Source organism: Podarcis erhardii, assembly GCF_964252035.2.
Source record: "Podarcis erhardii genome assembly, chromosome: 3".
NCBI lineage: Eukaryota > Metazoa > Chordata > Lepidosauria > Squamata > Lacertidae > Podarcis > Podarcis erhardii.
In genome coordinates this window covers 29,202,104-29,228,339 of record NC_138507.1, presented here as the reverse complement: position 1 = coordinate 29,228,339, position 26,236 = coordinate 29,202,104, and the positions used below count along the sequence as shown (strand labels likewise).

The following is a 26,236-nucleotide window of genomic DNA, read 5'->3' as shown; positions in this document are numbered from 1 at the left end:
GCACGCCATGAGCCAATCAGGGGGAGCAACGAATGGGCCAAAAGAATTGTAGAACCGGGAGGGATCTTGAGAGTCATCTAGTCCAACCTCCTGCCTGAGAAAACTTGCCGTTCTGGCGTCTACCCACTCCCGTGGGGCAACCCACATGACCTTCTCCCCAGCAGCAATAGGACAGCTGTGCCAGGAGTTTCCCAGCAGGCTTTTAGGGTGCACTGCCTAGGTACCCCCTAACTGTTGGGAGTGGAGTTCAGTGCTGGGTGTTTGTGCCTGGAATGAGGGACTTGCAAAGGTTTTAGGTGGAGAAGTGTTAACAACGGGCTCAAATTCTCACAAGTGTCAAGAGGGCAGGCAGTCTTCTGCCGAGCGCTTGCGTTGCACACAAAGTGCCCTGGTGCTCTGCGTCTGCTCACCAGAGTTCTATAGGGGCCCAGTTCCACGTGACCCATCAGCTCAGTGATGGAAGTCCCGTTTATAAACTGGCAGCGGTGTGCTGTGACTGGACCATACCCTACGGCAGAGAAACTATGCTCTGTCATAGCAGCATGAGTGAGCCAGTTGTCTGCAAAGGGGCAGCTATTTTTACCCCCACCTCCATTTTAATTTGAAGTCAAGAAGGGCAGTCAAGGCTGTGCTTTTGACAGGGGCATGGATCAAAGCAATCGAGGGCATCATTGCAAATGTGCTGCCCACAACTTGGCCACATTCCAGTCATTCTGCCAGTATATCCGAAGTACTCCACCAGCATCTTTTATCGCAGTAGCAGCAAATCTGGCATAGTGGGGTTTCTGCTAAAGCTGCTACTCAGCTGGTGTAACTTCAGCATAGGATTGCACCCTGAGACATTGTGTCCCCGAGAAACAGTCATTTGATTATGTGATTCTTTTCCTTTCTTTTTCCTCCCACCTCTGCACTGTGACTGTCCAAAATAGAAAGTGCAGATTCATCCCAATTTGAAAGAAAAGGAGGAAGAGGAGGAGGAACCCTCCGCCCTCCCATCACGCAGCAATTTATAGTTTCAATATACCTACCTGCAGAAAAAAACTGCCAAGCTAAAATCTCCAAGAGAGAAAGAAAACTGTTGAACTCCACCTCTTGCAAAATGTTAGTTACCTTTCCCAATATTCCTGGGGGGCAAAGGAGGTGCACTTGTGACTGGTGCAGCAGGCTGTGAAGGAGGTGGGCTGCTACTGAGTATGGCTCCATAGGTCTCGTTCTGCAAGAGGCTCGGCATAAACCCTCTTTGCTTGTCCTTGGCTATATTGGCAGCATCTCTAGCCAAAGATGCCACGTTAGGCTGAAGCTGGCTCGATCCTAGCTGATAGAAACTCACAGGCCTGTCCTCTCTTCGGTTAGGGCTTGGTTGCTTAAAAAGGAAGGAAGAATACAAGAGAGAGTGATGTGGGCAAGTGTTTCAAGACCGGATATTTAAAAAATGCAACGCACACTAGGGAGCTAATATTCATTTTGCTTTAACTGAGGCTGAAATCCTAAGCACACTTACAGTTGCCCTGGGCTAGTTCAGGAGGAAGGGCAGGATATACAATAGGTAAAGGTAAAGGGACCCCTGACCATTAGGTCCAGTCGTGGCCGACTCTGGGGTTGCGGCACTCATCTCACTTTATTGGCCGAGGGAGCCGGCGTACAGCTTCCGGGTCATGTGGCCAGTATGACTAAGCCGCTTCTGGCGAACCAGAGCAGCGCATGGAAACGCTGTTTACCTTTCCGCCGGAGCGGTACCTATTTATCTCCTTGCACTTTGACGTGCTTTCGAACTGCTAGGTGGGCAGGAGCAGGGACCGAGCAACGGGAGCTCACCTGTTGTGGGGATTTGAACCGCCGACCTTCTGATCGGCAAGTCCTAGGCTCTGTGGTTTAACCCACAGCACCACCCACGTCCCAATAGGATATACAATAAAACAGAGTAAAAATAAGTAACAATCGGGCGCAGGTGGTTAGCTTGTGGCGTCTCCAGTTGTAGGATTCCAGTTCCCATCAGGCCCAGCAAGCACAGCCATTGGTCAAGGATGATGGGAGTTGTAGTCCAACAACTTTTGGAAGATCACAGGTGGCCCATTAAATCCAGTGTTACTGAGTAAACACACACAGGTCCATACTGTTAAGGCCATGTGTACTCACTGTGCTTAAAATTAACAGCCATTTCTAACAACAAAATGACACTGTTCAAAATTTCCATTGGATATACATTTAAAACTAGAATCGAAGAAAACATTCATTTTTTAAAAAACCAACAACCTCCCAATGATTAATAAAAGCAAAACCATCTCTCTCTCTCTCTGGAGGAAAGGGACATGTTTTAAATTAATCACTTGCCATTTTTGACCCTTAGCATGCTAACTTTGGTAAGAACTTTGCTAACTTTCTACCTGATTTTGTTGTTGAAGGTTTTGTTATTTCAGAGAGACATGTGTCCCTATTAACTTCTGACTGAATCAAGGCAAATGGCTGGTGACTTTCTAACATTTCCCGATAAAAAGATCAGAGGAGCTGACCTCCATTTTTCTTCCCTACGAAGACAATACTAGCCCAACTCAGAGGCAAATGAACACACATGCAGCGGACACATTCAGCCATGTCATCAAGCACAGAAAAGACATTAGTTGTGTCATTAATAGCCCTTAATCTTCTTTTCAAGAGTCCCTGGGGCCTGAAAGCCTATTAATAGTGAGTGAGCAGCAAAATGCTTCCTAATTCCCACCTTCACCGCTGAGTTGGAGAGCAGCAGAGTTGAGGTTGAACAAAATGGCTGAGCGAAAACCTTGAAAGGCAGGCACAGGGTTTTGCAATACAAATACCACTTCCTACTTAAAAGGGGAACCTTCTGTTATGTTCCCAGGTACAAGCTGCAGCATGTACAGGTGGGAATGGGAACATCCTCTGCCTGACAACCTGGAGAGATGCAGCCAATCACTGTAGACCATACTGAACTAGATGGACCAATGGTCTGACCAGTTATGTTGGCTTCCCATGTCCCTAATTGTTCTATAATCTCTTCCTTCTAAGCAACCCTTACATCCATCATTTAATTCTATCTTCATCAGGAACACAATGGTAAATGAGTTTCGTTTATATATTGCCTTAAATTAAGCTGACTTCAAGCCAGCGCAAGCGGAGTGCAGCACCATTAAAATTCTCAGTAATATTTTTTTTTACAAAGTACACAGTGATGATAATATTACTCTTGTTCCAGGCAGGAACATTTCCATTTTTAAAATTTTTTTAAAACGTTGGGTTTCTGATCTTCTAAATGCATACCTGTAAATTTCCATCCACATCATCATCACTTTCGTCCAGGTCTTCATGAAGTAATCGCCACTCGTATTCTACATGAACATGAGAATTAAGTCTTCCAGCCAGAGCTTGGGTGAGCTAAGGTACAAGAATGAGACACTATTCAGCACAGTCAGCTACTACAAATTGCCCTGTGCCCTTTGGATGAGGGGCAGCATATAAATTTAATTAATTAATGACGTAAATTCCCTTTCTTTCCCATTATGTGAAATCTTGATTCATTACTTTCTTTCTTTAGAAAAAGCAATAATTTAAGCACTCAATGGATGCAAGGCACATGTCTGTTGTTTTCAGGTATCTTAAGAGGTCAACTCAAACAAGTATTTATTTACAAATTTTCCACCATTCTTGACTACCACAGAAACCTCATGGCAAGCTGCTAAATAATCCAGAAACAGTTCAGCTTCGGAGAACACACAGAAGAAAAAAATAAATCTTACCAGCTCTTCACAGCGCGTGTGTTTTAAGCGTTTAGCTATATCGAGCGGCGTCTCTCCAGCTTCATTGGCTAAAAAGCAATGGGAAGAAAACGTCACATTCTTCTCTGCAATCTTATGTTGCTAAAAATGAATGTGACTTTTAAATCTGAAGGCAGAACTTGGGAATTGGGAGGGCAGAACCACTCATTCCAAGAGGAGACAGAAAAGAGCTTAACTCCCCAATGAGACTTTAAAAATAGTTAACTGTAGAGTGGGACATGAATTAAATCAAATACGTATGTAAATAACAAAGAACGATGCCTCACAGGCACTATGAAAACTCCATAAAAGCAGTGGTAACATAGTAAGCAAACATTTGACTTAAAATACAAATTTCAACACGGTCTCAATAATCTTCATTTCAAGTACAGTGGTACCTTGGCTCTTGAACTTAATCCGTTCCAGGAGTCCATTTGACTCCCGAAACCATTCAAAAACAAAGGTGTGGCTTCTGATTGGCTGCAGGAGCTTCCTACACTCAAGCGGAAGCCGCGTCAGACGTTTGGCTTCCGAAAAACGTTCGCAAACTGGAACTCTTACTTCCGTGTTTGCAGCGTTCGGGAGCAGATTTGTTCGACAACTAAGCCATTCGAGAACCAAGGTACCACTGTATCGCCTTCTAAAGAACTCTACGTTAAACATGTAAAGAAACTGGCCAAAGTCATTGCAAGAGTCTATGTGCCCCTATCACCAACTGTCTGTGTTGCGGGATTGATTTAAAGAATAGAGGAGTCACTCTTTACCCTTTTACCTATTTCGATGGAAGCCTTCCCTCTCAGGAGCAGTTTGAGGCACTCAACATTATCTGTCAAGCAACAATAATGAAGAGCAGTGCTACCTTTGCTGGTCTGCTTGTCCAGGTTGCCACTATGCAGAAGGAAAAGGGTAAAAGTTTAGTTCACACAGACTGAGTAGTCTAACTCTCAAAAAGCTTGCTTTCATGCTATCAACAAATATTACAGCAGGCTTGGTTTTGTTTTCAAATATGAAAATGAAAAGTGTTTAAATAGCGTTAGAATCGCTCACCTGTTCTGCACCAAGAAGTCAACTATGTGGAGTGAGGTCCGATCAACAGATCTCACAGCGAGATGAAGGGCAGTTTCGTCTTGTTCCTGAAATCATATGGTGTTTTGACCAATAGCAAGCAAGGAAGGGTTGTTGTTTTTTGGGGAGATACCTCCCTATTTTTTGTTACATTATGCTAAACAAAAAATTAAAAAACTTTACTATAGCTGGCTTTGGTCATCATTATCAAACTATGGCTTTGATTTAAGACAATTCATCCCTAAGTGATGATAATGTTAATTGTTCCAGGTCATCTAAACGGGGAAATGGTAGAAATATTATAATGACCATAACAATAATATTGATACCCCTGCTCATCTGCCTGGGTTGCCCCAGCCACTCTTGAAATAAACCCATCTCAAGAAACCAAAGGAACATATAGGAAAATGGACATTTAGAGAAGATAACATGTACAGCAAAGCTTCCCAAACTTTTCATGTTGGTGACACACTTTTTAGACATGCATCATTTTGTGGCACAGTAATTCAGTTTTACTAGCAAACTGGAGGTTAAGCTAACCCCTTTCCAGACCTGGGAGGAGCACAGGGTGTATGTGTTCGTGCAACACACCTACACACTGCAGCCGACACACTAATGCATTGCAACACACAGTTTGGAAAGCTCTGACATACAGTATAGGTATTTATAAACCAATGCTACAAGCCTCCAAACTCAGAGGGGACTGTTTGAGTGCTTTGTGCTAAACAAGAAGATGGACAGGGCAGGCATGTCAAAGCACAGAGAACTGGTGGGATCTGGCTATCCCTTGATACAAATAACACAGGAAGCTCAAAGCTTAAGAGTTGGGATGGTGCTGTTCTTTATTGTCAAAGAAGGCATGTAGGGTCCAGCAAGTAAGTTAATTAGAAAAACAGCGAGCTGGATTATTTTATGCTAATTTATCAGTCAACTCATTAGTTTTACAGGACTAATTGAACAGTATTAAAATGTATAGAAGCAAATATCATAGTACTTCTAAGGATTAAACCACTCTGGGGATTTAGCACTTGGCTAATAATGGTTATTTAATTTTCGACTGGTACCAGGCTAGTAGGATGTTAAGCCATGCTTCGTTAATAATGGCTAAACAGAATTTGTAATTGTACTATCAGCCACATAGCAGTAGCTGTGCGTGAATATTCTGTGTGCTCGCTTGCCAAAGAGAAGAAGAATGAGGGTGGAGAGTGGAGGATAAGAGCAGGTTTAGCAGGAGACCCAAGTTCAAAAAATTTGAGAAACAGAGATGCAGAAGTTAAACTCATCCCATAAAACTGCATTTTCAAAATTGCAAATGTAAAAACAATAGACCTGAGATGGATCCAAACATAGCCGTGTTTTGAACAGATCATGATTAATGCATGGCCCATTGATTTCAACAGGTCTACTTTAAGCATGGCCATCCGTGCTCCAATGTGGCCTGTGCACAAGCAGAATGGATTTCTCTTGCGCAAGGGGATTTCACATTCTTCTCTTCCTCTCTACATGCCCTGAAAATCTGCTCTGGAGTATTGGGAAGCCCCCAGGTCAGTTGGGAGGGGGAGGGGTGCACAATGGGGAAGAGGCCAAGACCCCTTATGTTAACCAAAATCTGCTCATGGGATGTTGGATTTCACTCAATGTCTGGATCTATCCCCCTTTGTTTGGATTTTTGTATGCTCCCACCCATATCCAGTGGATGGTACAAAATCTTTTCACATTTATGTTTTAGATTTCCTATTCTTAATAACGCGGTTTGATAACAGATGGATGAGCCATTTAGATAAGATGCCATTTTTCTGACTTCTTTTGCAAACAGTCATCCTTTTAACATTTCAAGTGAATGACTGAGTTACGATCTCATTTCCACAAAAACAGCAGATAACATGTTAACATGCCGATAACAGAAGAAATTCTACACTTACATGCCCATTTGCGAGTGGAATTTTCTCTGTGAGATCCACATTCTCAGCATACACTTGAACCAATCCAAAAATGTCTCTGGTTCTGACCGCTTCACAGAGGCTCTGCAGTTTAGCCACGTTGTCTGAGTGTTTCTTCCTTGCATATTTTCTTTCAATATATTTGGCATTAATATAATCTTTTCTTGCATTCCTGAAATGAGGTGTGATTTTATTTTATGCAAACTTGAAATGAAACTCGCTTCACAAACAATATCACGCAGGCTGCAATTCTTCAAATTACAAAAAAAGGCTGATGGAAATGGTTTGGTTTTCACTTTGAATGGCCTTGGTTGCATATCACAGTAAAGGGTTTACTAAGAATGCACCAATCTCATCCACTTTGTTTCTCTTCCCTGGCCCATAGGAGAAACAAACCACAATCCCTGTCTTAGCATAGCATCAGAACTACTGATCATGGTTTATTTTGTTCCAAACAAACCATGAAGCCAAACAAACCAACCTTGGTTGCATATCATGGTTTGCTTGCAGCAAATAAAATAATAGTCCTTGGTTTGGACATAATGCAAGGCCAGGGATCATGATTTGGTTTTCCTGTGTGCTAGCAGGGAGGAAGAAAGCAGGTGAAATTGGTGTGTTCACAGTAAACCGCTAACTATGGCTAACCACAACATGCAAACAGGGCCACTATGATCACTTCCCTCCTTCTCTGTAACATATGTGAAAGTTTTGTAGTTATGACTGTTTACTTGTAGAAACAACAAACTGATTGATTGGGGTGAACGAATAAACTCTACTCGCTGCCATAAAAATCTGTTTTCTTTAGGTCTTTTTCAGGAAATGCATAAAATTACTTTGCAAATTGAATTAAAACTAATTGCAGGGTTATTCGATGGATGTGCTCTTCCAACAATTCAGGGGAAACCCCCTGCACTGAACTTAAAAGTCAGACTGCTCTGTTACCGTTTTACATTATTTATCTTGAGGTCAGTTGCTTAAGTTTGCTGTCATGTGTGATTTAACATGGAATCTGTTACAGATTACAGAGGATAACCATATCTTGTACGTTCCATTCAAACACCAGTTTTTTAGCTTTAGTCTGTCTTTGTCTAAAAAAAACTGGAAAATCTGTAAGGTAATTTTAAGTCCCAACCTTTCTTCTTTGCTATCATTGGAGGGAGCAGTGTGTACCTATCAATTCTTCCTTTCTTGTTGCGCTACTTGATCTTTTCAAGCTGTTCACTAGGTTACTTTTAATATAAATGAGGAACAGTGTGGTGTAATGTTGGACTAGGACCTGGGAGGCCAGAGTACAAATCCCAACTCAGCCATGGAGTTCACTGGGTGATCTTGGGCCAAGTCACAGTCTCTCAGGCTAACCTATCTCACGGGGTTGTTCTGAGGATACAAGCATGCCTGCCCCCTTTAACTCCTTGGGCGAAAGTTGTGAGATAATTTTTTAAAAAATGAATTATTTGCTACTACAGTGGTACCTCGGAAGTCAAACGGAATCCGTTCCAGAAGTCCGTCCGACTTCCAAAACATTTGGAACCCAAAGCGTGGCTTCCAATTGGCTGCAGGAAGCTCCTGCAGCCAATCAGAAGCCGCGGAAGCCCCGTCGGATGTTCAGGTTCCAAAGAATGTTCACAATCCGGAACACTCACTTCCGGGTTTGCAGTGTTCAGGAGCCAAAACGTTCCGACTCACAAAGAGTTCGGGATCCAAGGTATGACTGTATGTTGAAATTTTATTCAGAATGCACCTCAGCAGACCACGGCACCTTTCCCTGCCATTTCTTAACAAGCGCAGAAACCAAGAGTTATAAAGAGTTTATAAAAATGGCACCAAACTGGATAGAAAAAAAGATATTTGATCCAGAGAGTTCCTGTGAAACGCCACTTGCAGGATGATCCCACAAAAATAAAGAGATGTGTGATTTTTTTGCTGATTCCTCCTGTCTCCTGAAAAGCTGCTCCTGAGGGCTAGGGAAGTACGGCAAATCAAGGAAAAACCCACCTACCTTCCCCTCTGCCCTGCTTCTTCTAAATCCCTTTTGTGCACAGAAGCAGCTCTTATGTTTGTGGAAGGGAAATAACTATAAACTTTATTTATTTGTTGATACAATTCTGGTCTGTTTTCAGTCCCCTGTTATTTTAGTTTTTTGAAAGTTTTACATTGTTATTCATTCTTCTGACTGATAATTTTATAGTTTTAGCTTTTTCGTAAATGGCTTTGGATTCTTTTTTTTTTTTTACAGTCACGCGGCGTAGAAATTTCATGAAATAAACAAAATAGGAATTTGTGTTCCAGCAGAAAGCCATCCCTGAAGTTTATGCTCACACTGTTAATGCTGCTGAAGTTCCCTAATGAGCAACTTGCTTAATTTATTGGGTTATGCCCAAATTTCTTTCCCCTCCAATTGCTCCTTTAAATGAAGCGAAGGAATTTTATGAGAAGGCTTTGAGAGTCACTTACATCTGTGTGAGAATGTGATCTGTACACATGTGGAGGTTGACGTTTTCAATTTGATTCCTAAAAATAGCAATTTAAGCTTATTTTAGTCATTAAACAAGGGTTATATATTGTGCATGACTTCAATGATTATAGTTGACTTTAATGACTATGGTTGCCAGATGTCCATTTACCAAAGCGTGGCATCATCATAAAACATAGCTGTTTACACACAAGATCTTAAGCTTTAATTTGCTGTCTGTTTTAAACCAGAATTAGTTGTTCCGAGTCATGATTGATTTATTTAAAAAAAAAAAAAAACTTTAGCCTTGACACATGGATTGGTGGGATCCTTTTGCTAATTTAGGGTTGCCGTATTTAGAGAAGTAAAAAACCCAGACACAGAAAGTTGAGTTTTTTTGGGAAATTTTCCAAAATCCGGACATTTGGCCGAAATTGTCCCCAGAAGTTAAGTCGGCATTGGAATCCCAGACAATCCAGACGTATGGCAACCCTAACCAATTAATAGGATCCTCTTTCCAGTCAAAGAGTTTATGAACTCAGTACTTTCTTGTTCTCCAATACTTTCCTTTTTCTGAGACTATTCTCTTTTTCCATCCTCTCTGGCAAACGGGAGCTGTTAGTGGAACTATTGCTAGTAAACACCCACATACAGTGGTACCTCGGGTTAAGTACTTAATTCGTTCTGGAGGTCCGTTCTTAACCTGAAACTATTCTTAACCTGAAGCACCACTTTAGCTAATGGGGCCTCCCGTTACCGTCGCGCCACCGGAGCACATTTTCTGTTCTCATCCTGAAGCAAAGTCCTTAATCCGAGGTACTATTTCTGGGTTAGCGGAGTCTGTAACCTGAAGCGTATGTAACCTGAGGTACCACTGTATATCCTCTCAGCAATCCTTAGAACAGTTCTATAAGTTCATATTCCTGCAACCTTGCTTAAATTTCATGCTGATTGTTGCCTATTTAGAAAGAGCTGACTACTGTGGGTTTCTATAAACTGGTCAACGGCTCCAATAAATTCACCCAAATTGCAAGTGGGGGGGTGGGTGGGCTTGGAGGCAGAGATAGCAGTGACTTGCTTTAGGTCAACTCGCAAGTTCATAGTGAGGGCAGTATTTGAACCAGGAACTGTCCAACTCACATTCTTAATCACTACACTGTAAAAGCTTTCCATACTTTCAATGTTTCATACTTACATATCACTGCTTGGGTTGGGTTTGACCATTTCATCTGCCGGCAAACAAAATTCCATAATTTCGTTAAATCCCGCATTCCCAATATTTTTGGCAAGCTATAAAGGGAAATATAAACACACCGGGCAAAGATTAACATAATCACGTCAAGCAACTGATTTCAGTAGCAACCCATTTTCTTGATTTTTCCAGTGGAGAAAGAACTTAAGGTTAAAAAGTTAAATCTTAGAGAATTCTGGGGGTTGTATCCAATGCTAGTTCTACTCAAGGGTAGACCCATTGAAATTAATTTCCACAACAAATTTAGGAATATTACTTTCAATAGGTCTATGTTCCGAGTAGAACGTAGTTGGATGCAACACTGAATCTGTAGTTCCGTGTCCTGGCCAGGTGGGTCCTTTTAACACATGAAACCAACAAGCTTTATTAAACAAAGCTCCAATAGCATGACCGCAGTTCCTATAGAAACAATTTAGTCCTGATATATATATATATATATTTAACTGCAATACAGGAGCGACTTTCTTCCAAGAAATTTAAAAGAGATTCTATTGTTGGATGATCTCCAACATAAGCCATACTTAGATTCTGAGTATGACTTACGTAGCTGTATGCCACTTATAGAATTACAGTAACACTGTACACACACAGACTCAGTTTGCCCATCCTGGTAAGCTGTTAAGTGCTGATCTGAGGTGTTTCGTTCCTCCTAACTGGTGTGCAGAGGATATAAATGACATGGTTTAGTGTTACAACCAACCAGATATCATGGTTTGTTTTCTCCAAACAGACTTATCAACTGCGGTTTTGGGGGGACACAATTGTGGTTTCGTTGGGGAAAAGCAAAATCTTTGTGTCATGAGAATTATAAGGTCTAAGATATAAAATAAAATTTACCAGGCAAACACATATATAAATATATAAACCACATGTCTGAAACAGTACAGGAAAAAAAGTCCTGAAACTATTTTGTCTCTCCCAAATTGACCTCAAATATTTCTCTGCAAGGACAAAGGAAATGGGAAAACCTCCCCATCGTCTCTTTGCTCACAAATCTTGTCTTAAGGGCCTATCTGTGTATGAATAGCGTGAGTCTGTGACCTGGATTCAGGAACTGAGTATTTACAATCACATAGGAATGGCCAGACTACCCAAGTAATGCAATCAGTGATCATTATCAGGTACCATGGCAGACAGGTTTTCTGCTGTATACCGCCTCTTCTGTGATGTATGTATGATGTATTGGGGGGTGGCCTTAAGCTTACAGGGTGGCAATTTCAAAAAGTCTATATATAAGGGATTGCACACCATTGTTCTGGGTTCCTCCTCCCTCGTGCATGTGGTAAGTGAGGACCCTGTTGCAGCAATAAAGATCAGGCTTACTAGCTGCTTTGCTTCTCAATATTCTCTGGTTGGCCTCTGTTATTTTCTCCTACCGATAGAAAACCTACAAAAGGACTCTATATAGGTTCTTGGGTACCCCATAAGGGAAAAGGAGCAGTTTTGTTTTCTTAATAACACTTTGATTCAGACATAACACTCTCCCAGGAATCATGGCTTGTTTCTCCCCGGTGCAAACAGAGAGGAGTAAAATGGATACGGTCTGTTTATATGTGGTCAACCATTAACTGTGTGTTACCATAATGTGCAAATACTGCCACCAGCTACACACCAACTCAGCTTTCGAATGACAGAAACATTTTTCACTTTACCAGCAACTCAGATGTTCCCAGCACATCTAACGTGAGTGACTGCATTCTGGAATAGTGGACGCCAAGTTCCCGATGGATTCCTGAACACTCAATGCAAGTTAAAATGCCCAGGTTTGTTGAAAGCCATGTAGGATCTGAAAATGATAGAACAGAGGGGGAAAAGAACATAAGCCACACAGGGTAATGAAATAACAGAATCCCTTCATGGGATATAAACCCAGCAACTAGATTTTGCATCCATACAAAGCAAAAAAATGTATAAAGCACATGATTAGTTGAAGTTGGTTTTCACTGTATGGTTTTATGTATTATTGTAAACTGATATTTTTTCTAAGAAACAGTGGTATATAAGTATTTTCATAGACAGATAAATAAACCACAACTGCTGACTTGAATGGATGGGGCAAGGTTCTGGGACAATGTGGTGGAAGTGAGTTGTGGTGGGGGAAGAAAGTGCACCTCTGAATGGCCCTCTCCTGGGATTATCTGTAGGACTCCGCTACACAGACAACTGCAAAACTGAAAATGGAAAAAGCAGCATCCATAATAGTGTGAAAGCATTAAGGCACATAAGTTGTTCTAACAGTAATCGATTATCCTTTTGGAGAAGGGTTGGTAGATAGATTTCTGCTTTTTATGTAAAGATAAAGGTAAAGGGACCCCTGTCCAGTTGTGGCCAACTCTGGGGTTGCAGGGCTCATCTCGCTTTATTGGCCGAGGGAGCCGGCATACAGTTTCCGGGTCATGTGGCCGGCACGACTAAGCCGCTTCTGGCGAACCAGAGCAGCGCACGGAAATGCCGTTTACCTTCCCACCGGAGTGGTACCTATTTATCTAGTTGCACTTTGACGTGCTTTCAAACTGCTAGGTTGGCAGGAGCAGGGACCAAGAAACGGGAGTTCACCCCATCGTGGGGATTCGAACCGCCGACCTTCTGATCAGCAAGTCCTAGGCTCTGTGGTTTAACCCACAGTACCACCCGCGTCCCTTCACAGCGCCACCCAAAGGGGCACAAAACTTTACATGGGAAATAGCACATCGTCACTTAAAAAAAAGTCACCTTGTGCCCCACAGTCACAGCACGTGTCATTCCCAGGCATCCTCTGTACATCAGAGATGATTTCCTTTGTCAGTTCTTGGACAATGTTGTTTTCTCCTGTGTTGTCATCCCCTTTGAATGCATTATTTAAAGCTTCTTCTTTACTGTTCTGTAGCACCGATATCCAGCTTGAAAAACAAAACAAATTCCATTTCTATGTTCAACTGGTAAAAATGCACTACTGTCCTCCAGAGAAAAAAGTTTAAAGGAAGGCAGACAAGGCTTACAAGACTGAGCTTAGCTCTCGCTTACAGTCACATGCAAACGAGAGTCGAATCAAAACTTCAGCAGAGGCTAAAAGAAAAACTCCCACTGGAGTTTAAGGGCTGTGATAGGTGTGTGGTTTTTAATGCTAAGGAAAGGAATTCTGGCTACGGTTGAAAATATCCATAATTGGAAATTTGGTGGTGCTGGTGGAAGGCATTTGTTTCCTAAACATTAAAATTCCATGGTTCCACATTTATTTGCATTACTGCCTGTAGATCCAGAGCAGCCAATATGGTACCCGTCAGATGTTGTTGGACTAGCAAAGCCAAGGGTCAGGGATGATGAGAATAGTAATCCAATGACACTGACTATCCCTGCTGGAGATGAACAGAAAGTTTAGTCTTCCTAGCCTGTCTAAATAATGGCTAGAATTAAAGATTATCTTTCTCCTCAGTAGAGAAGCAGTTGTTTTATCTACTGTAGACACCACTATCATGAGCAAGCAAAACAGCAAAAGAAACAACAAAAACCACTATTAATGCAACTTACATTTGACAGTCCTGTTCATCCTCTGCTTGGAAATGATACGTTCGGTCATCTACAGGAAGATAAAATGTTTCTAGTGTTGACTCCCAAAAACGTTTGAATAGTTCATCTCATCATAACAGTCGTGACCCTTTCCGAAACTCATGTACCAGATACTGGTGGTTGTTCCTGGAGTTAAATTAACTGGGCAATATATTGCCCGGGGTTAAAATCACCCATATATGCAGATGATGCAAGTAGGATTAAGCGGCAGGCTCACGTATAACTTCCCTGCTGCTATGGTTGCTTATTTGACCAGACCAAAGGCCACCAACAGAAAAGTTACTGCAAATGTTTGCTCAGAACTAGTTCAGCAATGCAGGGGTTAATACAATGACACCATCAGCAACTGTTGGTTGTGTAACTATTTTCCATCCATCCTATTTCCCTAATATACCTGGAATGTGAGTGCTCTTGCCCAGATGGGGGAAGTCTTCCATTTAAAAAAAAAAATAAATGCTCAAAATAATGATATGCATTATTGTGGGCTTCCTGAAAGCATTTTGCTGTCCACTGTTGGAAACAGGATGCTGGGATTGATGAACCTGATCTAGTAAGGACTTTATTTTTATTTTACAGCACAAGTTCCCCCTGACTCACTTCCAGCAGCTTTTTCCTCCACCTTCCAACCATGGCAATACAAGGAGCTGTGTTTTATTTTACTTTCTAGAACCCTGATAGCGCCCTTGCCTGCTTTTCACTTGGGTGTTTTTTTTCTTTGCCACTTTGCTTTGTAACATTTGATTTTTATTTCCATGGTGTTGTTTGGAGGGGGGTGGAAACACCCGCCAATTAAAAAATGTCAAGCCAAACATGATGATAAAAAATGCCTCAATTTAGTGCAACCACAAGTCCACAGCACGTGAAATTGGAAAGAATTTTCAAACATTTCCCAAGGTTGCTCTCTCACATTAAAGGAGACCTTTGAAACAACTAAGCAGACCTCTGAAAGCTATTATAAAAGACTTGTACAGTCTTATGGCTACATCTCAGAGGATTGCATCATAGCGTACGTCACACCTGTTGGCTCAAGCTGAGCCTCTACTGGCTGGAAGTGCCTACATATTTCCACTTCTCCAGAAACCTCAAGGCCATGCAGTTGCTTATGTCTCTGTGTGTGGAGTGCTGGATTAAAAACAGTGTGTTTGCTATGGACCAGCACTGAGGCCTGACTCATACACTACCAGAACAGCACAGAAGCCATTGCTTTGTGTTTGTGTGTCACGCCTTTCTAGTAACAACTGAAGAGAAGCAATCACATGGACAAGCTGATAGGCATGACCAAACAGCCGTGATTCTATGTTGGCAGCAAAGTTGTATTTGCAAACTAATTTGTTTAGAAAGTTTGCCTTTGTAATGAGAGAGCGATGGCTTGGATCTAAAGACCCTGCTGTAGCCACTCATGCAGGTTCTTCCCCACCCACGTGGGCTGGCAGCCCTATGAGAAGTGGTTTGAGAAGGTCAGGAGACTCTCAAGAGCAGCTTGTGGGGAGACGCAGGGGGACTGGAGAAAAAGGAAACTCCAGTAGCCACATCTGAGTGGGAGCATCTCCCCATCTCCCTCTTGGACATATGGATCCAAGCCCCAGTTATGAACTATATAATTTGGCACAGCTATTAACATGAGAAGCTTAGGACGGCGTAATTGTAAAAAAATATGTAGAGAAAAGATGCCTTAGGAAATCATTGGCCTTCCATATGTTGTTGGACCATATCAACCTCATCCAGCATGGCTAACAGGGCTGATGGGAGTTGTAGTCCAACATCTGGAGGTCCCCCACCCATTGCTTTGGGAGATACGAAGTATAGAAAGGTTCTCCAGAACATATGCAATAAGATTGGCTGCAACATAACAATTTGGTGGTCAGTGAGCAAAACAGGAAACCCCCTAGAACTAAATGAAGGACGAGGAATGTCAGAAGTATGACAGTGTTAGAAGTATGGGATTTATCGTGCACCTGATCTAGTTCAGAAAGATTCCTCAAGAGAAAGGTAGCCATTTTGATCTGAATCCCAAAATCTTAAATGGGCAGGTGTAGTATGACCTGTGGATATTAGCCATGTGGGGAGCTGCAAGGATCAGAGCATGTTCCTAACTAGAAAGTCAGATTTGGTGAACCTACAGAAAAAGAGGCAGACCGTAAACAGAAGAATGAATGGCTAAATGTTGTAGCTGGCTCAAGGAACAAGTGGCCTATACTGAAAGAACAGTGCTAATTTTGCATCTAGAAGAAAATGAAACAAAAGAACATCTGTATCAAAGAAAGTAGAGGCAGAATGTTGGCATATTCAAGAGAGGAAGGTGTGAGGAAGAGAATGACACACACATACCCCAGTTTGCACAGTATGATCGTGACTTATATATCTTTTTATCTTTCAATAAATAATGTAAAAAACGTATTATATGTGTAAGATGCTACAACACTCCCGGTTCTGAAAGAAGAAACCCCCATGATCAAGAAAAGTAATGGTGGTAAACATTAGTTATTTATAATTACATGACCTTTCTGATAATATTTCAACAATATATTCTATACAGGCATCATGAATGATTTTGAGATTTGGTTCTGCAGAGAAATCAGGAAAGCATAACTAAAATAACCTCAATAGGGCACCAATGAGGGCTAATATAGCAACAAAAACTGAGACATATAAACGAATAGTTTATAGTGACAAACATATAAGAATGATATGTGAAATATATGAAAGGCAAAAATGTTCAAACAAAGCAAGCTCTGATAGTAACATATTCCAAATGTATCAGACTGAATTTTGGAATCTCACCATTAACTTGTTTCCCCCCCTGAAACAATGTGGAGATTTTTAGAACTAACTAATAGAAAGTACCTACAACAAACCTACGTGATATGAGGTCAAAACATTTTTTCTCTTCTGGGTTTGTTTTCACTTGGCAAGTTAACAGATTGAGCTTTGCAGGAGGCCGGTTTGCCTGATTAAAGAAGAAAACAAAACAAAAAGGAATATCCCTTAGTAAAAATGCATAAAGAATAAAGACTTTCCTGTTATCATGGATTTCAAAAGGGAGAATCCACCTGCATACAAGACACCCAAAATATGCCCATGGAAATTACCAAAATAGGCAGATATCCAGTTCTTTTGAATAAGCCACAGGAAGTGGAAACAATTAGATCTAGGGCAAGTTCACAGCAATCTGAACTGTAAGGAACGGGGCAAATTGCTACTTCCTGTATTACAGTGGTACCTTGGTTTGCAACCGCTTTCGATTACAACCGTTTTAGATTACAACCATGTCAAACCCAGAAGTGTGTGTCCCTTTTTTTGGTTTACAACCAATTTTTGGGGGGAGGCCCCATTGGCAAAGGCAAATCTTGGGTTACAACCTGTTTTGGTTTACAACTGGACCTCCGGAACAGATTATGGTTGTAAACCAAGGTACTACTGTACAATATTAAGATGTGTCTACACCTCAGAAAGATGGGAGCCTTGGAAAGCAGGTCAAGAATGGCTGGATAAATTTACTTTAGTTCTAAAGTTCCATTCGGAAATATAGTCGATGGGTACAACTCACACCACTGCCATTTATGCTCTATGAAATAATTGTGTGAGCGCTATAATTTACTCGTGAGCACATCCTCCTGCTGCAACACTTGGCCGATACAGGAAGCATCTACTTTGGTAACAAAGGTGCATTAGACTAAGTTAAAATGATTTGAACTCTTGTAAAGGATCCAAAGGACAAGGTAACATTTGGCTCTCCGACTGACACTAGAGACAAATAAACCATTAAGAGTTACTGACACAATTAACATTACATGCAAATATTTACCATAAAAACATAAGACAAAGCAGTTCCAAGAGATGCAGCGTGAAGAAGAACTCATACTGACTATTGTAGTCGGACATTACACACGAATATTAGTGGCACGTTTCATAAACAGTAAAGGCAAACAGAGATATTTTTTTTCATGTATTCAACTCTTGACAACTATGGTGCGAGTAAATATTTGCAAAAACAAGGCTATGGTCTTCCTAAGGATACATCTTTTCATCATGACTGGTTTATGAGAACATTATGGGCTGGTTTACACCAAACGATTGCATTCAGATTTTACACATGGATACATCTTTTCATCATGACTGGTTTATGAGAACATTATGGGCTGGTTTACACCAAACGATTGCATTCAGATTTTACACATGGTTAAGGCATGGGAGCAAAAACATTTAGGGCTCATCAACACTGGAGTGTAAGATGGATTTGAAGCTGCTTGCGTCTCGATTTTTTGCAGCAACTGGTACTTCCCCAGGCCACAGATAATCCAGTAAAAGAAGAATATACAATATAAAAATGGTATGTTATCCAACTGCAGATGCACTGAATTGCATTGTGTGGGTGGACTTCTTTTTTAAGTGTGATAATGTGTCACTGGGTGTGGTCCGCCGCCACCTCCTGTTTCCATTTTGTTTCTATCAATCTAAACCAAAGGCCTGTCTGTTATCACCAGTTGTTCCTGAAGGAACATTTGCATTATTACTGTTTTTAAAACAACTCTTCTGCCTGGAATTACTCTTGCATAACCAGCTGTATTAAAAATAAAAATGACATATGCCCTTGCAGGTACAGGAGGCAGGAAAGAAAATGAGGAGGAGGGGGAGGAGGAGGAGAAGATACAGCATATATAAAAACATAGCAAAACATCAAGCATTAAAAACTTCCCAATACAGGGGCTTTAATGAAAGTGATTCCCAATCTTTCTTTGCCTGGCTTGGAGCGACACACGTTTTTTTACATCTCTTTTGAGCAAATTTAATATATTAGAAAACCTGTATTTTTTTAAAAAAAGCATTTTAAAGGTGCATAGCACAGGTAAACAGCTGTTTTCATGCCTACAGGGGAACCGTCAGATTTCCTTGCTTAGAGCACCACACCTGTATTTTAAATTTATTTTTTTACGACTGATTTGCACAAACCTGGCATACTGGAAAACTTGTGTTACAAAAATAAAAATTGGAAAATGGGCACCTGCAGCTAAGCAAATAGCATGCATGTTCACAATGGACCTCAGGTTTCGAGAACTTACAGTGAGTGAGGAAGCACTAATTGAAGGAAGTGGGCAGCAACACAAGAGAAGGAAGACATCCCATTCAAGCACCAGCTACAAGGGCAGACAGGACGTCAAGCTACATTTCGGAGGCATAAAATTGAAAGCACTTGTGTGTGGATGGAGATGCACAAATGCACGCACGGAAACAGCAGCCCAAGTACCCGTGAACGTTGCCGTGTGGACAGAGCCTAGTCTGCACCAAGTGTGAATATATTTACACCAACAAAACACAACAAAGTGAAAATTAGCCCCATGTCTCTTTGCGAAGCGAAAGATAATTGAATGTTTCTCTAGAGAAATAAAAGAAGAAACTAATTAAAACAGGGCAGGCGTAACCGAGAAGAAAACAAACAATCACTGTTTTATTTTCCATTTTTAACCACAATAACAACAAAGGAAAATTTAAATGACTAGGAAACGTATTTGGCCACGGTTTCCATTGCGTTTAATTAGAAACTTGACCTGAAGGGTTTTACTGAAAACAGCAGGTCAAGAGATTAGGACTGTGCAGACTAACTGCTGAATTCAGAGCTGCACCATAACATTACACTACAATGACATTATAATGTTGGCACAGCAAACAGAGAAGTTGGTGCATGTAAAGCATTCTTTGGCCTGGCATTTCTTCCTTTAGATTCTGGAGAATGGAAAGTTCCTATCTGATCCACTGGATCAACCTTACTCTCTTTTTAGAAACAAAGGTAATCTTCAGAATCCATCTCCAGCTTTGGTATTTCAAAAGGAAGATGTGTAGCAATAACTGACAGAGACAAGAAAAAATAGCAGAATCTGTTTGTATGTTAGAAGTAGCCGGGGTGAAGTGGTATGTGAGTGAGGGGTAAGGTAGGTGGCATTTATAGCACAAAATCACTTAAGTTTTGAAAGGCAATGCAATTTGGGGTGGAAGGATGACCCAAGTTAAGGATAGCAAAAACAAGGCTATCCCACATAACTAGATCAACATAATTGCACCAGAGCTAAAGCGCACATGAATAGAGGAATGCTCATCTAATGTTCTTGCAGGAGGAAGAAAAAGGACAATCTTCCTTTCTACAACATGGGAACTGGGAGGCACAATGCACACCTTAGAGAACGTGAAAGGTCAGAAAAAAATGGAACTGCCCCAGACCAAGATCAGTTCAAGAGCCAGTGTAACTCAGAACAGGAGCTAATTTGATGACCTAGCGCACAATCTCAGACCAACTATGGTCATACTAATGGAGTGGTTCTCCGCATGTGTGTTCCTTTTTACCCACTACACAGTAGCCACGCATATACTGATATATATCTGGCATTAAAGGCAAGGCCTACCAGACGTGGGGAATAACATTTGGAAGGCCTTAACACAGCAACAATGGCAGGTGACCCAACAAAACACAGCGGAAAACAAGGAATGATGCCTTTGGTGTGAATGACCACACCAAAATGCCAAAGAGGAAGAATAGTTTAAACAGTTCTGTGGGCCACAGCAAAAGGCAGATGGGGACTGAAAAGCTGAAAACCATAAAAAGAGCCAATCTAGTCAGTCTGTCAGAGGACTGTCCTGAAAGGGCAAGGAGCCACAGGCAAGGAGCCACCTGTTCAAGGAAGGGCAAGGAGCCACCTGTTCAAGGAAGAAATTCAGGGCAGGCAGCCATTCTGATGATTCTTAATATGCATTAAGGCAAAGTAACCTCAATCCCTGAAATGCATCAAGCATGTAGTATCTGAGAAAAGTGCAGATTTTGCAAGTACCAGAATTTCTGCATCTGGTTAGCTGTCCTGATTGGATTTCCTGATTGGAAAAAAGGGCTTTTTAAACTTGAGAGCCACACAGCTGGCAAATGTGTGGTAGAATGTCCCAAGTGACAATAGGGTGGGTTGCAAAGATCAAAATATGTTGAATTGTTACTCATGAACTGCTAAATTGTTCTTACTGATAGAGAACAATAAATTTCAATCGTGCTGATCTTCATTCCTGCTTGCTAGAAGGCACCAGCCAATATTTATCAGCTGGTAAAAACACAAGAAATGACAAGTGTTGCTCCTTTAGTACCTATGTGTATTGTAAGCCAACTACACGAAGTCTGTATTTTGAGACTATCTATTTCACCAGACAGAAAAAAGTCTGCACAAACTCGGGGCCATAACGAACAAAGAAGTCACTTCTAGCAGCGTCCAAGGAGAATTATCAACTATGTGCATAGCATATAAATTATTTCCATTCCTGCTGTAAAGATGGTACTCCCAGAAAAGCATAGAAGGCCCTAATACAATTAAAACTGCAAACAGTGAAAGAAAGAAGAATTAATTTAGAACTTGAGAGAAAAGTATTTACAATCAGATCAAAAGACAGTCCGTCTATCAACCCCATCCACGTTTGAACTAACTGTATCCACTCTGGCACATGAGATTTTCAAAAAACCAACCCGGAATTTGGACTGCAACCCCAACCTTTTAGTTTTTACTTTGCAAAACATATTTAAAATCCATCTAGTGCTGGAAATTGGGGGCCACTTCACCTGCAACAACTATTTTATACAGAAAATGTTATTGTGTAAAAAGAATATGAAAAAACCATATCCATATTTAGTTTCCTATACAGAAGCTGAATAAGGCTGCAACTTAAACTCAGTGAGACTTTTTCAAGGTGGGACATGCGTAGGGTTGTGCTGTATTGGAAGTATTGGAAATAAGTCCTAGGTAAAGCAGTTTTGAAAAGTCAGTGGCTCGATTAAGATAAACCTTCACACTCACACCATGGTTTGGAAACCAAACTGCAGTTTCGCATGCTCCCCCCCTCCCCTTTTTACGTGTGGCGCTCTCTACAGTTTCCTGTGAAACACAAACCTTAGCTTGTCGCTACGCCCAAATTAGCAAGCTAACACATGCTTCAAAAACAGAATTAGAAACCATCATTTGAAGCGGCAGAGTTGATTCTGGCTGGGAGTGGGAGAACAAGTGCTAATTATAGTTTGCCAATTTGGAAGCAATGGTTAGTGATAAACAGGAAACTGATGTCAGCAAAGCCATGTGCAAGGGGAAGGAAATGAGAATGTGTTAAGAAGTAAGTTTGTTCATAACCCCCACCCCCACCCCAAGATATGGTTTGAAGCTCATCTGAAATAAGCCAGTATGAAATGAGAAAAAAGGGGGAAAGTATAGAGAGGTAACTGTCTTGAAAAAGGTAGAAAGCAGGGTTGCCATATTTTGAAGAGCAAAAAAAGAAGACTTCTACTTTTAACTATGGATCGCTATGATGACTCTAACCATTAAAAAGAGGACATATGGCAAAGTACAGCTGTGTAGAAATGTTAAAGGCAAAGAGAAAACAGGAAAACAATCGTCTTTCACTGCTTCTTTCCCATTTTAGGTATCAAGCAGGGTTGTGAAAAAAAGAATAGTTCTAAAAAATTAAATACTTTTTTTAAATTAAAAAGTTTTAAATACGTATATATCTCTTATTCTGTTTTTTTGAAAAACAAAACAGCTGTTCTTTAAACAACATTGTCTAAATGATAACTGAACTTAATAATACAAGCATCATAAAATCTAATTCCATGACCTTCTGTCTCACACACACACTGTTGGTTGCATTTCTACGTGGAAGAAGAAACGGGGGCTAAAACGTATGTCTTTTGAGGCCAAGCATTACAAATATTACACAGTAGGTCACGCAATGAATCTATTATTATACAGACTAAGAATATTTAGACAGTCACACAGCGCAGATATTATTTTTCCATGCCACGCTGAGGAATGGGCAGCTTCAAAATCACATTAGATAAATGAATGAATGAATAATATTTCTTAACGGCTGCTATTCACAGTGGCTAGGTATTATCACCAGTATTAAGAGGAAGAATGCCTCTGAATATCAGTGGCTGGAAGGCAAACAGAGGAGAGGGCTGTTGTATGCGCGTCCTGTTCGTGGGCTCCCCAGAGGTATCTGGCTTGCCATGGTGAGATCAAGATTCAAGCCCCATGTTAGGACAAAAAAATTCATGCATTGCAGAGGGTTGGACTAGAGGACCGTCATGGTCCCATCCAACTCTACAATTCTATGATTCTAAGATGCTAGACCAGATGGGGCCATTGGTCTGATCCAACAAGGCCCTTCTTATGTTCTTATGTAACCTGTCTGCCCAGCAAATACCAGTCCCATTAACGTTTTCAGTTAAATGACCTTTTTAACATCCTTAGAGGTGTACATAAAAAGCCAAACAGGTTTTTTGTGTTAGTTAAAACTGGTACCTTAAGCAGATACAAATTCTATATTTTTTCAATTTCTATACCGCTTTATATTTTTAATAAAAATCTCAAAGCGGTGTACAGAATATTAAATCAATAAAACAATAAAACAATAGCCAGTCAATGTTCCTCCAGCCTCATGAGGAGCCTCTTCAGTAGGGCTGGTGAGTGTGGGCCCTGCCCCCTAGGCCAGGTGGAAAGGGCCTTGCAGGGAGCGGCCTTCACACTCGCAGCCAGGCGATATTAGGGATGGCATTACCTGACTTTTCGTCTTAAGCCTATTCTGTCAACCGCCTCGAGATCTTGTGATGGAAGGGATGGTTTATAAATTTAATTAATGAATAAAATAAAATAAAATAAAATAAAATAAAATAAAATAAAATAAAATAAAATAAAATAAAATAACAAACCTTCTAGGTAGTATAAACGATCTATTTATCTGCATGATTGTTCATAGAATATTTAACTGTGGAAAAGCACTGTGGTTTAGCATAATATATCCGGGCAACAAGATTAGATTTTGTTTCCTCAACTGATTTAAAGATTACATGGCAAAATAATAATAATAATAAATGCATTCCATCCTAACACTGGCCTAGAAAGTTCGAATTAACAGCTTTCATTCTAGCTGAGATGGGTAAGGGTCACAGGTCAGTAGCAGAGAATCTGCTTTGCATGCAAAAGGTCCCAAAGTTCAATCGCCAAATAGGGCTGGGAGAGATCCTGCCCCAAACCCTGGAAAGCCACCGTCAGTCTGGTTAGAAAATATGGCCCAATGGTCTGACTCAGTATTAAGCAGCTCCCTGTGTCTCTAGACCCAATCACTTACTTTAAAAACAACAGGAACTCTACACTTAAAAGGATTCCTCCTACAAACATGATGCCACAATAGCAGATTATTTTTCAGAGCATATCACTTATACTTTCCTCATCCATCTGCCCAGAACAAGAGCTCGTTATTTTTAACAACATAGTAAAACATTTGGTTGTTTTCATAACCCATCATCAGGCACGGTAACAAACGAGTGGGCGTGTATTTAATTCTCATAGCAATTTGGCCAGGTTGTTGCTTTTTCGAAAAGTTAAGTGATCTCAATGAACATGCTCCGTTAAGGAATCTGGCTGATACTGTAACTATAAATACAGAGGCAGCCTAATTTGGCTTTCCCCCCCTATTAGCAACAGGCTGTGTGCATAGAGTACTATAAACAAATACTTACTGTACCATGGGAAATTGTAAGGAAACCATTTTTAACCGTGCACTTCCTCTTCTGCCACACTTTTCTGATTCTGTTTATTTTTTTAAAAAGAGAGAGAGAGAAGGAGATCTAAATTTTGGTATGACTCGTATTGTTGCAAAAGACTGCCAAGCTCTTTTTCTAACTTTTCTTTCAAAGCTACATACAGTGGTACCTCGGGTTAAGTACTTAATTCATTCCGGAGGTCCGTTCTTAACCTGAAACTGTTCTTAACCTGAAGCACCACTTTAGCTAATGGGACCTCCTGCTGCTGCCGCGCTGCCAGAGCACGATTTCTGTTCTCATCCTGAAGCAAAGTTCTTAACCTGAGGTACTATTTCTGGGTTAGTGGAGTCTGTAACCTGAAGCGTCTGTAACCTGAAGCATCTGTAACCCGAGGTACCACTGTACTCATCACTTAAAAAAAGAAAAGAAAAAGCATACACACCCATCACTTTTCTTATAGAGGCTGCCATCTCTTTCAGTGCCATGTTCCTTATTTCCCTGAGGTTGATGTAAACTATAAGTCGTACTCTGACGGAGCTGAGAATCCTAAAGGCAAAATATAGTAGATTGGTTACCAAAAAAACCCCCACTGTTTCAATCCCAGCTCGAAACTCCATCACATTCCCATTATTCACAGCCCAACCAGCTCGGATGATGACAAATGATCCATAAGCAACTTTCACTTTTTTTTTTTCACTCTGCAGCAAAATGGGCCACTTAAAATCCAGGCATCGCCACTGTCAAAAATACCTGGTTGTCCAGGCCCTCAAGACTCGCAGCTCAAGTTTTTGGCTTTAATGCGTAGGTCAGTACGATACACAAGTCAGGTCACAAAGCATTCACAATTTGTTTTCAACTGCAAGCACGATGCTGGGGCAATCCTGTGGATCTGACAGTCCCATCATGACTACCCTGCAAAAGCTAACTTCTTTGAATACCCCTCTAGACTTCTAAATAGCACATACAATCGGTAGCGACTCAAGCGTTGCTGCAACTGTTAATTTAGCTCAATACAGCGTCTCATTGCACTAAAGCACAATCGTTTAGCAATTTGATTAAGCAGAAATTCATAGGTTTTTATGTTGCGATCTTGCTGCATACACTTTGCAAAAACCGGCTCCCAATAATTCAGTTATGAATTTAATGCGAATGTATGTTCTGATAAGCCAGCTTTTGCTTACAAGGGAAAAGAATGGACTCTCAAGGAGTAATTAAGTATACATCTGAATATTTAAAACAATGAATACTCAAAAGGGACAACATACATGTCAATTAATCTATGAACAAACAGATCTCTCAGGCATCCTTCACAACACGAAATACAAGAGAGCCCAAGGGACTAACAGACGGACAAAAGCCAAGCAACTGGATTTCAGCAAAGGAAATAATTTTCAAACTAGCCTGACCTGCAACTAAACATTGCAGTGTGAAGTGCTCCAGTTAAGGATTTGAGACACTGCATTCCATTCCCCGCTCCTCCTGTTTTGTTTTTCAAATTTCCACCCAACAGTCATTCAACATTCCACTGAGCATGCTCAGTTTCCATTAGGCTGTTTTTGCCACAAGGACTTTCGTTGAAAGATCTTATTCTATTTTATTTTATTCCAAACTTTGGTGTTCCCCCAATGCCTGCTAATATTTTCCTCTTGTGAGTGG

The 26,236-nt window shown here is 40.9% G+C and overlaps 1 protein-coding gene across 5 annotated transcripts in view; it reads right to left on the bottom strand.

Moving 5' to 3' along the window:
* ASAP2 (ArfGAP with SH3 domain, ankyrin repeat and PH domain 2) overlaps nucleotides 1–26,236 on the bottom strand; it is a 94,587-nt gene that overhangs the window by 10,662 nt on the left and 57,689 nt on the right. For 3 of the 5 annotated variants that reach the window (XM_081856900.1, XM_081856897.1, XM_081856899.1), the window contains exons 10-23: nucleotides 25,023–25,126; nucleotides 24,557–24,626; nucleotides 16,882–16,969; nucleotides 13,984–14,032; nucleotides 13,189–13,355; nucleotides 12,129–12,262; nucleotides 10,420–10,514; nucleotides 9,227–9,283; nucleotides 6,755–6,944; nucleotides 4,815–4,900; nucleotides 4,540–4,655; nucleotides 3,750–3,817; nucleotides 3,274–3,387; nucleotides 1,111–1,363 (exon numbers count right to left, since the gene is read on the bottom strand). In XM_081856900.1, coding sequence (XP_081713026.1) covers nucleotides 1,111–1,363; nucleotides 3,274–3,387; nucleotides 3,750–3,817; nucleotides 4,540–4,655; nucleotides 4,815–4,900; nucleotides 6,755–6,944; nucleotides 9,227–9,283; nucleotides 10,420–10,514; nucleotides 12,129–12,262; nucleotides 13,189–13,355; nucleotides 13,984–14,032; nucleotides 16,882–16,969; nucleotides 24,557–24,626; nucleotides 25,023–25,126 — 1,591 coding nt within the window. The remainder of the gene's footprint in view (nucleotides 1–1,110; nucleotides 1,364–3,273; nucleotides 3,388–3,749; nucleotides 3,818–4,539; nucleotides 4,656–4,814; nucleotides 4,901–6,754; nucleotides 6,945–9,226; nucleotides 9,284–10,419; nucleotides 10,515–12,128; nucleotides 12,263–13,188; nucleotides 13,356–13,983; nucleotides 14,033–16,881; nucleotides 16,970–24,556; nucleotides 24,627–25,022; nucleotides 25,127–26,236) is intronic. The other 2 variants (XM_081856901.1, XM_081856898.1) reach the window with 1 other exon arrangement.